At 40.4% G+C, this 13,338-nt stretch overlaps 1 protein-coding gene and 1 long non-coding RNA gene across 8 annotated transcripts in view; both read left to right on the top strand.

Moving 5' to 3' along the window:
- Positions 1 to 4,960: 4,960 nt before the first annotated feature.
- BRAF (B-Raf proto-oncogene, serine/threonine kinase) overlaps positions 4,961 to 13,338 on the top strand; it is a 172,156-nt gene continuing 163,778 nt past the window's right edge. For 2 of the 7 annotated variants that reach the window (XR_009260197.1, XM_058724070.1), the window contains exon 1: positions 4,961 to 5,300. Coding sequence is in view for 6 of the 7 variants with exons in the window: in XM_058724070.1 (XP_058580053.1) it covers positions 5,172 to 5,300 (129 nt within the window). In the remaining variant the exon portion in view is untranslated. The remainder of the gene's footprint in view (positions 5,301 to 13,338) is intronic. The other 5 variants (XM_058724071.1, XM_058724073.1, XM_058724072.1 and 2 more) reach the window with 4 other exon arrangements.
- Positions 8,430 to 13,061, top strand: LOC131508887 (uncharacterized). Its single transcript, XR_009260198.1, has 2 exons — positions 8,430 to 9,055; positions 9,306 to 13,061. It is a non-coding gene; the product is annotated as an uncharacterized LOC131508887 (long non-coding RNA).

Genomic DNA, 13,338 nt, shown 5'->3' on the forward strand with positions numbered 1-13,338 from the left:
CAGGCTCTGAGCTGTCAGCGCAGAGCCCGATGTGGGGCTCGAACTCACAAACCGTGAGATCATGACCTGAGCCGAAGTCAGATGCTCAACCGACTGAGCCACCTTCTAATACATTTCATCAATCTAAAAGCAAAGTCTTCCTTCAAGAATTAAAAGCCTGAGAAATGTGAGTTCAGTAGAGGAGATGACAACTGTGCTGAAAAGACAGAAATCCTAGACTTGATATGAGTTTTTAAAAAAAACAAGAAACAAAAAACAAAAGTTTTTATTGACTTCCAGTTTCATAGGTACCAGTAATGAGGTGGGGTTGCTTATATGATTTTTGATTGTATTTTTTTTAATATTTAGTTTTCTCTCTTTTTTTTAATGTTTATTTATTTTTGAGAGAGAAAGAGAGTGTGAGCAGGGGAGGGCAGAGAGAGAGGGAGACATAGCATCCATAGCAGGCTCCAGGCTCTGAGCCGTCCACACAGAGCCCGGCATGGGGCTCGAACTCATGAACTGTGAGATCATGATCTAAGCCAAAGTCAGATGCTTAACCAACTGAGCCACCCAGGCACCCCTGATTTTTTACTGTATTACCAGAAGCACGGATCCTAGGTTATTGCAATCAGCAGTTCTATTCTTTGTTAGTTGCACGAAATCTGGAAAAGTGTTCAACTGGACCATGTTCTAAGAGGAAAATTGAAAAGAATAGCAGAAAGATGGGAAAATACTTCAAGGAGAGAACTAGAGGAAACAGAAGTCCCTTCAAATACTTGAAAGCACTTGACAGAATAACATACAGACTCATCCTGTGTTCCTCTAGAAGGCAAAACAGACCACAACATAGATGTCATAAAGAGGAGGGTTTTAATTCAACTTCAGAAAACAAAGAAGTTCCCCTTGAAGGCACTGTATTAGTGAGGTCCCCATCACATTTGTATAGAGTCTGGGATTCCACTGTGAAGATTCCAAGTATCTCTCTACAGGAAGGCTGCCCTGAATCAACTCTATGATTCTATCTTCTATCCACACCTAAATAGCTTCTGAGAGCTAAAATAGTTTCTACTTTTTATTTTGATGTTTATTTATTTATTTTCAGAGAGAGCATGAGCGGGGGAGGGGCAGAGAGCGAGGGAGAGAAAGAATCCCAAGCAGGTTCCACACTGTCAGTGCAGAGCCCAACACAGGGCTTGATCTCATGATCAAGTGAGATCATGACCAGAGTCAAAATCAAAAGTCAGACACATAATTGACCAAGCCACTCAGGCGCCCCAAGAGAGGAGCTTTCTATTAAGACAAGACGTGTTATTCACAATGATGACCTTGATTCATAAAGAAAATATTAAACTGTAATCAGCTATACATCATTGAATCTTGTTGGAGCTGTAGAAGCTTCCTAGAAACTGCTTACTTGTTTTCCAGTAGTTGACTACATTAACATGGATCAGACCCAGCTGGTCAGGTCCAGCTTATGGGTGAGACTACCCAGTGTCTATTAGAATGCAGGATTCAAGATAGAATTTCCAGTTGAAAAGTAACTGGAAGAGAGGGTCAGATATATCAGCAAGGCTTCTTAGTGTCTCAGACACGAACTAGAGCAAAGATCTGAGGAATGCTCCTCACCTGGATGTGTTTTCCAACTTCCTGTGAATACACAAATGCCTTAGGGGAAAAGGGGACTGGGAACAACACCTAAAAGAACTGCATTGACTAAATGCAAGATAATACTGCTTTGATGCCCATATGACATACCACAGCACAGGAGGGAGGTGTCTTTCTGTTTCTGTCCAGAACACAAACTGGCTTGATTTATTGCAGGCTCCAAGAACACGGTGCCATAGTTTTGGGTAGAGAGTTTCAACACAGCATAGTGTCTATGGCAGTATCCGGATTTGGCCGGGGGAAGTGCCCAAGAGGAGACAGTTAGGCTGTGTCCTACGGCCAAGGACCTGCATTTATTTTTGCATGCAGTGGTAAGAAGCTAAAGAAAGAAGGTAAGGGTTTCTTCATTAGTATACTGAGATACGTCTTGGTGATTCCCAGTAATAAAAGGGGGAGGATTCGAGTATAGAGTCCCCTGGGGAGAAGGTGAAGGTAAGTAACCATTTCTAGAAAAGCTGGCCCAGTAGTCTAAATTTTTTTCTCTTAATGTTTATTTATTCTTGAGAGAGAGAGACAGGACATGAGCGGGGGAAGGGCAGAACAAGAGAGGGACACAGAATTTGAAGCAGGCTCCAGGCTCTAAGCTGTCAGCGCAGAGCCCAATGCGGGGCTCGAACCCACAAACCGGGAGATCGTGACCTGCCAAAGTCGGACGCTTAACCCACTGAGCCACCCAGGTGCCCCTATAGCTCATTATTCTAAACACAATTTGTCTGTAAATTAAGATAACTGTAAATTCTTTGACACTTCTTCCACTGAGAGGTACGATCTATATGCCCTTTCTTTGAATTTGGGCTAGACTTAATGACTTACCTATATCCAATAAAATGCAGTAGAAGAAAATTAAAAAAAAAAAAAAATTCAACAGAAGTGACACTGGGTGACTCCGGAGGCTAGGTCATAAAATACAATACAGGTTTCACCTTGCTTATAGGAAGCCTAGCATTTGGAGCCCCCAGCCACCTTGTAAGAAGGCTGACTACCCTGAAACAGCCATGCTACGAGGAAGCTCACGCCACATGAGGAAAGTATGTTTGGGTATTCTGGCTGATTGCCCCCAGCTGAGGTACAAGCTTCAATCACCAGGTATATGAGGAAATATGCCTCCAGATTATTCCAGTCCCCACCCATTGAGACACTTCTAGGTATTGAGTCTTCCCACCTGAGGGTCCCAGATATCATGGGGCAGAGGCAAGCCATCTCTGCTGTGCCTTGTCTGAATCATGACTGAGGAGGTAACTTTACATTTTGTTAAGGGCAAAACTATGTTTGATCCTCACAATGATATAGTTAGGCAGGTTGGGTTGGCATTATTACCACCATCATTTTACACATTAAAATAACAATAGGGGTTCGAGCGAGCTTACCTTCTTTGAGATTATATATAGTTAAGATATGGCATGCTGATACTGATCTTTGTACTCTACAAAGTTTATGCTTCCTCTATATTCTCCCATCTGGATCCTGTGGGGCTTTAGAATGGCCTAGGGAAATCAAATAAGATATATCCAGATTTAAAGACAAAGTCAGAAAATGTTGAGTGAATAGAGGCTAACAAGAATCAATATTAAATGGATGAGATCAATCATCCTGTGAAGAAATAACTATGTAAGAGATGATCTACAGGTTGTTGCTGATAAAGAAGGCTATAATTTAAAATAGAACCAATGAAAACAAATCTTAGAACTTTGAATGTTATGAGGAAGTGTTATAATGATATATTTTTTTAAGGGTCTGATTAGAAAATGAAATAGCACTGTTAAAGAATAAAAAATGCTGCAAGTTGTGTTTTTGATAAAACTAAGGGTAAAAAGTGCCATGACTGGCTAATGGTGCAATTTTAGTCTGTTTAGGAGTATGTCCTTAGAGTAAAGAAGGGCACTTCAGACTAGTATAGCTTGATGACATAATCTCTTAGGACAGTCTTCATTTACTCTGCTTTTGCCAAGCCACTTTTGATTTAAATTTAGTTCCTCAAGCAGACTTTTCCACTTGGAAGGGAAAGCACAAGGAAGCTAACAAACCTACCACACTCACTTGATAGGCTGCATTTTGCATTTTTCATTGTAAAGGAATGTTAGTATTCTGATTAATCAAGCAGCCTCACACACAACGCCTTACCTTTAGACTAAGGATCAGTTCCTGGGCTCATAGTGACTCTATCGGTATGCAGACATTCAGCTTCACAAGTCAGTAGGACAGCTTTCCATCTCTTTAATCATGGTGAATACTATAAGGAGGTCACTGGTGAATTTCCTCCTCATGGGAAGTAAAGAAATGTAGTTCACTCAATGCTTCTCATAACTTCATGGTTTGGTTACTTTGGTGATTAAAACTGTACAGCATCAGTAGGGCCACAGTATCTTCCACTGTGTTTCTCACTCCTATTTCTCCATTCCTTATTCCGCCCCCCCCCGCCCCTCCCCCCCCCCGGACATATTCCCTTTCCTTTAAAATAAATGTACTTTTAGTAACGGATTGGGTGTCTTTAATTTCATTCTGTAATTGGGCCTCACAAAGGGAATTTAACTCTTATTTTCATGCATACTTTTTACAGATAATGTCTTAGAATATTCTATTCACCAAAGGCACGAAGCATTTAAAATGTTTTCATTGATTTTCTTGAAAATAAAAATCATTTAAGTTTTGATGCTTCAGATGACTGGAATGCTGTGCCTTGTGCAGGCCCTTGCACACGACAAGTTTTCCACTTACATTTGCTGAATGAATCTGCAAAACGAAAAACACACTTAAAGAAAACGTTTTATTCCTCAATAATGGGGAAAAGCTTTTAGACTTCCATTTAGACCTACTTTAACAGGCCAGATCCTTTAATGAAACGGATACAAAAATCATTCTGATAATTTAGCTGTTCCTAAATATATTTCTATCAAATTCGCTCAGATGTTTCCCCCTTGAGGTTTCAAGTCTTATTTTAACGACAGAGACACTCGCTGTAATGGAAAAAACACAAGCAGTATGGGCTTCCCCATCTTTCTCCCTCTAGGATTTCAACTTCTCGAACACAACCCATGCTCTTCTAGTAAATCCCACATTACGGCACAGGTTTAGCACAGGGAAGAGAACGAAGTAGGAAATCGGAGCCATGGAAACGGCAGAGCGGAGGAAACGTGCACGCGCGAGGGTGGGCACGAAAGGAAAGAACCCTCCCCAGAAGACTGCGCGAGGGCGCTCCTAGGATTACGTCACGCACCCCGGTGACGTCACGGCCGTGACACGCGGGTGACGCGGGTGACGCCGTTGCCGCGGCGACTTCTAGTCGTCTCCGCCCCCTTCCCCCGCCCCCCGCCTAGCATCCTTCCCCCAATCCCCTCAGGCTCGGCTGCGCCGGGGGCCGCGGGCCGGTTCCTGAGGTGGCCCAGGGGCCCTCCCGCCGCCGGCGCCGCCCGGGCCGTCCCTCCCCGCCGCCCCCCGCCCTCCGCCTCCGCCTCCCCCCGCCCTCCGCCTCTCTTCCCCCTCCCCGCCCAGCAGCGGTCGCTCGGGCCCCGGCTCTCGGTTATAAGATGGCGGCGCTGAGCGGCGGCGGCGGCGGCGGTGGCGCGGAGCAGGGCCAGGCTCTGTTCAACGGGGACATGGAGCCCGAAGCCGGCGCCGCGGCCTCTTCGGCTGCGGACCCTGCCATTCCCGAGGAGGTGAGTGCCGGCGCACCCTACACCCCTCAGGTCTCTGGGCTCGGCTGGCTGGTGTTTTTGGGGGGAAAGAGGTGACGGTGGGGGCTCTGGTGCCCTGAGCCACCTTCTCCTTTGGGTTCTGCGGGGTGGGAGATGGGCATCCCCGCCGTGTCCCTCTCCGTCATGCAGCTCCTCGCTACGTAAACACACACAGTGGCCCAGGGGGGGTTTCCCTGGCTCGCACCCCAGTCTGGGGGATTCAGGCGGCATTGGCTGAGCGGGAGGCTATCAGTAGGGGGCGAGACTCAGGGTTGGTCCGAGAAGGTCACGGCTGGCTGAAGGTAGCCAGGCTCTCATCTCTTCGATGTTTTCGTTATTTTGGGGTGGGGGGGCTGCATCCAGGTGGATAGATGTAGGTTAGTAGCCGGGGCCGGGACCCCAGCCTGAGTTACCATTGTAATTACTACACGGTCGGGGGGGGGGGTGGTGGTGGTGGTGATGGGGCGCATCGTTCCCTTCCACTCTCCCTGATGTCTCCCTTTTCAGGCCTCTGCCCTCCCCTCCACTTTTCTACTTGTTTGGGGATTTCTTTTCACCTGTTTTACCCAGCAGATGGTTTTGATTTAATTTTTACTTTTTTCAATCTTAAATCCCACTGTTTCCGCTCTCCTCTCCATCCCGGCGTCAGGGCCCCAGTTCTTATGTTTGCCTGTGCTCTGTCGCTGAGTGGTAACCCTTCCACCCCCCATCCCATTCCCATCGGCCGCTCCGCTCTTTTGCCGGTTGTCGGACCTGCCAGCCTTGTAGCCTCAGTATCTACTTAAGACCATTTTTGCACTTCTCTTACCCTAGTTCTCTTTAGGCCCTCTGGATCATTCTACTGCTCCCTAGCATTGTTATCTATTATCTTCATAAATCCGTTTGGACGCTTTGGAGCTCCTTCCCTTCTGAATCCTGAAGCTGTCAGGATTCCATCAGGTTTCACTTGAACTACTGGCACTTTTTGGCTAGTCTTCCATTGTGCGTTCATACCTCTTTATTTTTTCCTACCCGTTTTTAAATAGATTTGATTGATTTCTTTCTGTTGTCCTCCTTTTTGTCCCAGTTTTTTCCTTTCCTTTTTTCCTGCTTGGCTTCTGCTTCTCTCAGCCTGTTTTTTGCATTATTTAGCCTATTATCACCTTGTCAAATTATTTACATTTGGTTTTTAAGGAAAACTTACTCCATTTACTATCTGGTGTTGTATTATATAGAGTAATACACTTTATTATACTTTGCAGATAATGAGATATTAGTATAATAACTGTGCTTTGTAGTTATTGATTAGATTATGTGATTTAATTCTGTTGACTTTGCTCAAAGTTCTCTTTCCTTCCGTACTGTTTACATTTTGTTTCCCAATTCTCATAATGTCTCACTCTTTCTTCTATGTATGCAATGCTTCTTTCCTGCTTCATCATCTTTACTTTGGAAATTCACCCCATACGCTTGCTCTAGTATTAGTTTGTTCACAATTATAATTGTTTCTCAGTCTCCTATACCACCTCCATCTATGCCCATGATGTGTTCTGTGCCATCATCTGGTCCAAAGTTCTCGTATGTTTTCTTCTTCATTAAATTGCACCTCTTTCCACTTAATTTTTACTTTGCATTTTTGCTCAGATCAGTTTCCTCTAACATCTGTTCATTTTCACCAACTTCTTGTATTCTAAGGATAGCTCTTTTCCTTCTTCCATTTCCTAGTTTATTCTGATTTCCTTGTCCCCAGTTAACCATTCATTCGGCCTTGTTTCCTGACTTTTGGTTCTTAACTCTCTGAAGCTTCCTCTTGTCTTCCCTGCACCTCCACATTCCTTCTTATTTATAAACAGCTTTGTTCCGTTGACATGGAAATTTATTTTTAGGATACATTGTTTTTAATGGATAAATACTAGGGGTCACATCTGCTGTCTATTTTTTCCATGAATCGGATATGCCTTTGTCTTACCAGGCACAGGTGCCTCCAGGCTCCCTTTACTCTGTAGTGTATGTGTGGTTTTGTTGAATTCTAACTTTGAAGACTATTACAGAATGGAAGAATGGACAAATTATTGGGTATGGGTCATGAAATTGTAATTCTCTGACCATAACATTGTTTATACTGAGAACTTTAAGACTTAGTAGAACAGTTTGCAATGATATAGAGAAGTCTTTTGTTATGTATAATCTCCGCTATCTAATTGGAAAGGGCCGGATTGTTTGAGCTCTACCCTCTGAAGATTCTGATTCTGTAGGTGAGAGCTAGCGCCATAAGTTTCTGTATTTGGCACACTTCCTGTGCCGTTCTCAGGTGTTAATGATTGAGAATCACTAGGCTAATGAATTTAAGTTTAAATCGCCAATAATTAGAAAACGTATTGGTATCTCCTAAAACTACAAGGATACTCCTCTAACTCTCATAACTAAATTTAATTAGTTAGAAGTGTTGTGTGCTGCGTCCTCCACTCAGGTTTTAATGTTTAGTGATGAATAGTTTTATCTCTATAATTTCTTATAAGAGCTGATATAAAAGGTATTTGAATGGAGAATAAATGATTAAAATTGAATCTCTTTTGAATATAGATATCAATGTTATGGATGGCAGAATAAATTCCTCTAAGAAATACTTTAAAATTTGAAGTTGGTATTGTTAATTCAGCGAAAACTGAAAGGTACTGTGTGTGGTCTTTTAATTGAACTATCTTCCTTGTGTGCACTTAAAGAGGTAGACTTGCCAAGTGCATGGAAAGAAATGAAAAGTTGTGCTTGTGTAAAATGACACATTCTAAAGAATTCCCTTGCCTGACATTAAAATAGAGGTTTTTTTTTTTTTTTTTTTTTTTTTTTTAAGTTTCTTAGAGGGAAATTTCAGCTTTCAGGTGCATTAAAAAATTTCTGACTACAGAGGGAAAACACATTCATTATTGAAAAATTACAAAGCTGTAAGTAAAAAAAAAAAAAAGAAAAAAATCTAATTATGTCACTAGGATATAAAAGTATAAACATTTTGGTGTATATCCAGAACTTTTTTAATGCTTGTATGATATAGTATATGTGGTTTTAATATTTTAAACTTAATGTAGCAAAATGTTTTACATTTCATTAGGTAATACTGTGATTTAAAAAAAAAAATAATAATTTTTTTTGGATATTAAAGATTTTTTTTTTATTACTTGTTATCAAACATCTTGAACATAGAATGTAGATTTTAGTTTTTGATGTATGTTGGGAAGTGAACAAATTTTTTTGTCCTGTATTTGTATTTGTAGACCTCAAAGTAGAATATTCTAGAAATAACAGGATCTTATTAAATATTTATGAAATGAATGTGCTTATACTTGTGGTATTAAACCTTTATTTCTGACCATTTATATTTCCCTGATGTTTCTTTCTATGACTATATGGTATAATATTGGGCTATTGTGACTAAATAGTATAATGAATACATTTATTTGAAAAACGTGTTATATTAGGGTATGATATTTGTTAACAGTTCTTCTGTAGTGTTTCTGTAGAAGGAGGTTCTTATAATTCATTACAATTAAAATTATATTGTTTTCATGATTTCTTATTGCCTGTCTTAGTTAAGCTATGTAATTATAATAATGCATTGACTAAGCAGTATTCTGGGATGGAATCTTTATAATGTGGTTCACTGTATTAAAACACATATTTATAAACCATGAAAAACCAGAGATAGTCCCATTAGAGTACTGCGTGCTTGTATAGTTCTGGTATTGCTGCTAATACTTGTCTAGGTATTTTTTTTTTTTTTTTAATTTTTTTTTTTTCAACATTTTTTTAATTTATTTTTGGGACAGAGAGAGACAGAGCATGAACGGGGGAGGGGCAGAGAGAGAGGGAGACACAGAATCGGAAACAGGCTCCAGGCTCCGAGCCATCAGCCCAGAGCCTGACGCGGGGCTCGAACTCACGGACCGCGAGATCGTGACCTGGCTGAAGTCGGACGCTTAACCGACTGCGCCACCCAGGCGCCCCCTTGTCTAGGTATTTTTGAAGGTGGTCAAAACATGCCTGTTAGGCATAACTATAAGATAGCTGTTTTTGTCTTTAATATTTCTAGTGGTCCCTTTCTGTACTCTTTCTCTCCTTCCCTCCTTTAGGCATCTACTTTTATTTAGAAAACTATCTGATAATCAGTCACTTACATATGCTGGCTGTTAAAGGAATCATTTGTCAGTAAACCGATAAGAAAGGAATGTTGGTTCTGGATGCTTGAATCTTTGAATGTAGTAAACTCGAAGCAAACTTGATTTAATCTTGTTTGGATAATAGGCCAGAAGAATTATATTAGGATAACAAGCTAGAGAGAGGTTTGACTTTTTTTTCAATTCCCTGTCCTTTGCTTTCCTGATAAGGATGAATAGGAAGCTGATCTAACACCTGGAAACCTATGTTCTCTGAGTGGTGGGGGAGAGAGGGAAGGAGCAGGCTATATTGTTTTTTTAGGCTTTTCTGTGACCTGATGCTTACTTTGTTAAATGTGGCAGCTGCTTAGTATTCTTCCTTTTTCCTTTTCTCCCAATCATAAAGTTGTATTCTCCTTTAGAATTGAAAAGTGCATATTTCCTTTGACATCTTGGTATTAATTTAGCTGAGTTCTTAGTGTGAACATTTTGTGTCACAATTCCCTTGTTCTAGGAAATGCAGTATGTTGCTATGCTTCCTATATTTCTGCCTCAAATTGTCATTAAAATAAGCTTTTACTGGCGCGCCTGGGTGGCTCAGTCGGTTGAGCTACCGACTTCGGCTCAGGTCATGATCTCATGGTTCATGAGTTCAGGCCCTGCATTAGGCTCTGTGCTGACAGCTCAGAGCCTGGGGCCTGTTTCGGATTCTGTGTCTCCCTGTCTCTCTGCCCCTCCCCCGCTCATGCTCTGTCTCTGTCTCAGAAATGAATAAAATAAACATTAAATTTTTTTTAAAAATAAGCTTTTATTGTCAGTAGCTCTTACTGGATTTCATCTTCCTCAGAAGTTGAATTAAGTCCTTTACTCAGTCCCTTCGTCTGTTCTACATTGGTTATCCTGTGAGGTCAGGATCAGCAATAGTTAGAGAACTGACTTCTCAATTATGTCTACTGCTTTTGTAGACATAATGTTACAGATAATAAAAGAACCAAAAAGGTAGTCTCATTTGTATCGTTCCTTCGTTAAATATTTGCTGGAGGCATTGATGTGTTCTGGGAGGTAGTTTTTATTTTTTAGTTTCTTTTGGCTACCAACCTAATTTACTATCATACATAATTAGCGTGGTAGAAGAAACTCTTAATACAGCCTACACCCTAACATTAAGCAATTATTTTTTTTCTACCCTCTACCCTCTGAGATTATTTTGGTTTCCATGTTTTCTCTTGGGCTTAAAAAACTATTAGTCTTGTTTCTTCTATCAAGACTATGCATATGGAGGGAAATTGATGCCCAGTAACTTAACATTCCTTTCGGGGTCCTGGGAATGTACTTGATACAGAGTATAAAAATTACTCTGAACTCAATTAACTTTATGTCTTTGGGAAGCTCTGTAACATCAAATGAAACATCATTTTCATTCTTGTAATATAGCTGCAGTTACTGACAGCACTTTTGGGAAAAATATACCATAGGATGGTAGTTTTTAAATTACTGTAGAGCACTAGACAATTTTTAAAAAACTACCACTGTAAGAAATTCAAGTTTTCAGTTACCCTAATACATACATAGGAGAGAAACAGTTTTTGTCTGTTTTGTACATTTTTTAAACTTTTTTTTTTTTTAAAGAGAAAGAATGTGTGGGGGAGGGGCAGAGAGAGGGAGAGAGAGAGAATTTCAAGCAGGATCCATGCCCAGTGTGGAGCCCAACATGAGGCTTGATCTTACAACCCTGAGATCGTGACCTGAGCTGAAATCAAGATGCTTAACTGACTGAGCCACCTAGGTATCCCTGTTTTGTACAGTTTTTTTTTAATCTTTGTGTTTTGCAACAATATGTGGCACATAAGTACTCAAATACTTCATGAAAGAAATAGTGAATGGAACCTTATTAGTTATGATGCACTCTGTTTTTCTGTACTTTTCAGTTCTCCTTTTTTTAAAATTGTTTTTAATGTTTATTTTTGAAAGAGAGGGACAGAGTACAGGTGAGAGAGGGGCAGAGAGAGAGACAGACACACACACACACACACACACACACACACACACACACACACAGAATCCGAAGTAGGATCCAGGCTCTGAGCTGTCAGCACAGAGCCTGACACAGGGCTTGAACCCAGGAACCATGAGATCATGACCTGAGCTGAAGTCGGATGCTTATCCAGTCAAGCCACCCAGGCGTCCCTCAGTTCTCTTTTTTTATGCTATGCATAAATCAGTTTACTAGATTGATAACAAATTGGTTGTAACAGGCATTTTGAAGGGTGGTGTAACTTCTTCAGCAGTTACGAAAAGGCTCTGCTTAGTTCTACACTTTAACTCTTGAAGCTCTTCAGTTATCTGCTTTGCATGTTGGTTTCCTTGAAAAAGAGGCTTTTATGGCTGTGAAAATTTTAGAGATGTGTACTGGCATAAATCTTCCCAATTGTAATAATCTGTGTAGAAAATTTCAACAACTTGTATCTAAGATAGTGGTCAGCAAACATTTTTTGTAAAGAGTCAAATGGTAAAATTTTATGCACTGTGGGCCTAACTACTCTGTCTCAGTCAAAACAACTCAACAGATTCAACAGTGGCATTGTAGCACAAAAGCAGCTAATAGACTCTGTAAGTGAATTAGCCTGTGTTCCAATAAAACTTACGGACAATGGAATTTGAATTTCATATAATTTTCATGTGTCATGAAATATTCTTATAAGTTTTTTCAACATTTAAAAATGTAAAACTATTCTTGTGGGCTGTATTAAAATAGATGATAGCCCAGATTTAGTTCATGGGCCAGAGTTTTCAGATTACTGGTCTAGGGGAGACTGACTATATCATATTAAAAGTTCTGAAATGAAGGTGTGGGTTAGAGGTCTATAGAAAGTTGATCATTGCTTTTTGAAAAAATGTCGGGTTTATTGGGATATAGTTTACTATACTTAATGTACCATTTTAACTATATAGTTTGATGAGTTTTGACAAATGTATATAGTCATGTAACCACTGCCACAATCAAGATACTGAACGTTTCCATCATCTCAAAAAGTTCCCTAGTTCCTCTGTATTTAGTCCCCTTCGCTGACCCTCAGTTCCTGGCAGACACTGGTCTGGTCTCTAGTCTTATTTTCCCAGAAAGCTATATACTTTCCCGGAAAGTTATATAAATGAAATGATAAAGTATGTGGTTTTATGTATTTGGCTTCTATGATTTAGTTTGATACATCTGAGATTCACCCAGGTTGTATGTATCAGCAATTAGTTTTTGCTTATTATTTAGTAGTAGTCTATTGTGTGGATATGCCACAACTTCTGCATTTACCAGTTGATGGGGTAGTAGGGTTGTTTTTGGTTTTCAGCAATTGCAGTAAAGGTTGCCATAAATATTTGGGTTCAGGTTTTTGTGTGGACGTGGGTTTTCATTTTTCTTGAGTAAGGACCTAGAAGCAGGGTTGATGGGTTGTATGGTAAGTATACATTTAACTTTATAAGAAACTACCAATTCAATTAAAAAATGGGCAGAGGACATGAACAGACATATCTCCAAAGAAGACATCCAGATGGCCAACAGACACATGAAAAGATGCTCAATGTCACTCATCATCAGGGAAATGCAAATCGAAGCCAATCAGATATCATATCACACCTGTCAGAATGGCTAAAATCAAAAACTCAAGAAAAACCAGGTGTTGGTGAGGATGTGCACTGCTGGTGGGAATGCAAACTGGTGCAGCCACTGATGGAAAACAGTATAGAGGTTTCTCAAAAAATTAAAAATAGAACTACCCTATGATCCAGTAATCACACTACTGGTATTTACCCAAAGAATATAAAAACACTAATTGAAGGGATATATACACCCCTGTGTTTATCGCAACATTATTTACAATAGCCAAATTATGGAAGCA

The sequence above is a fragment of the Neofelis nebulosa genome, chromosome 4 (genome assembly GCF_028018385.1).
Source record: "Neofelis nebulosa isolate mNeoNeb1 chromosome 4, mNeoNeb1.pri, whole genome shotgun sequence".
Classification (NCBI taxonomy): domain Eukaryota; kingdom Metazoa; phylum Chordata; class Mammalia; order Carnivora; family Felidae; genus Neofelis; species Neofelis nebulosa.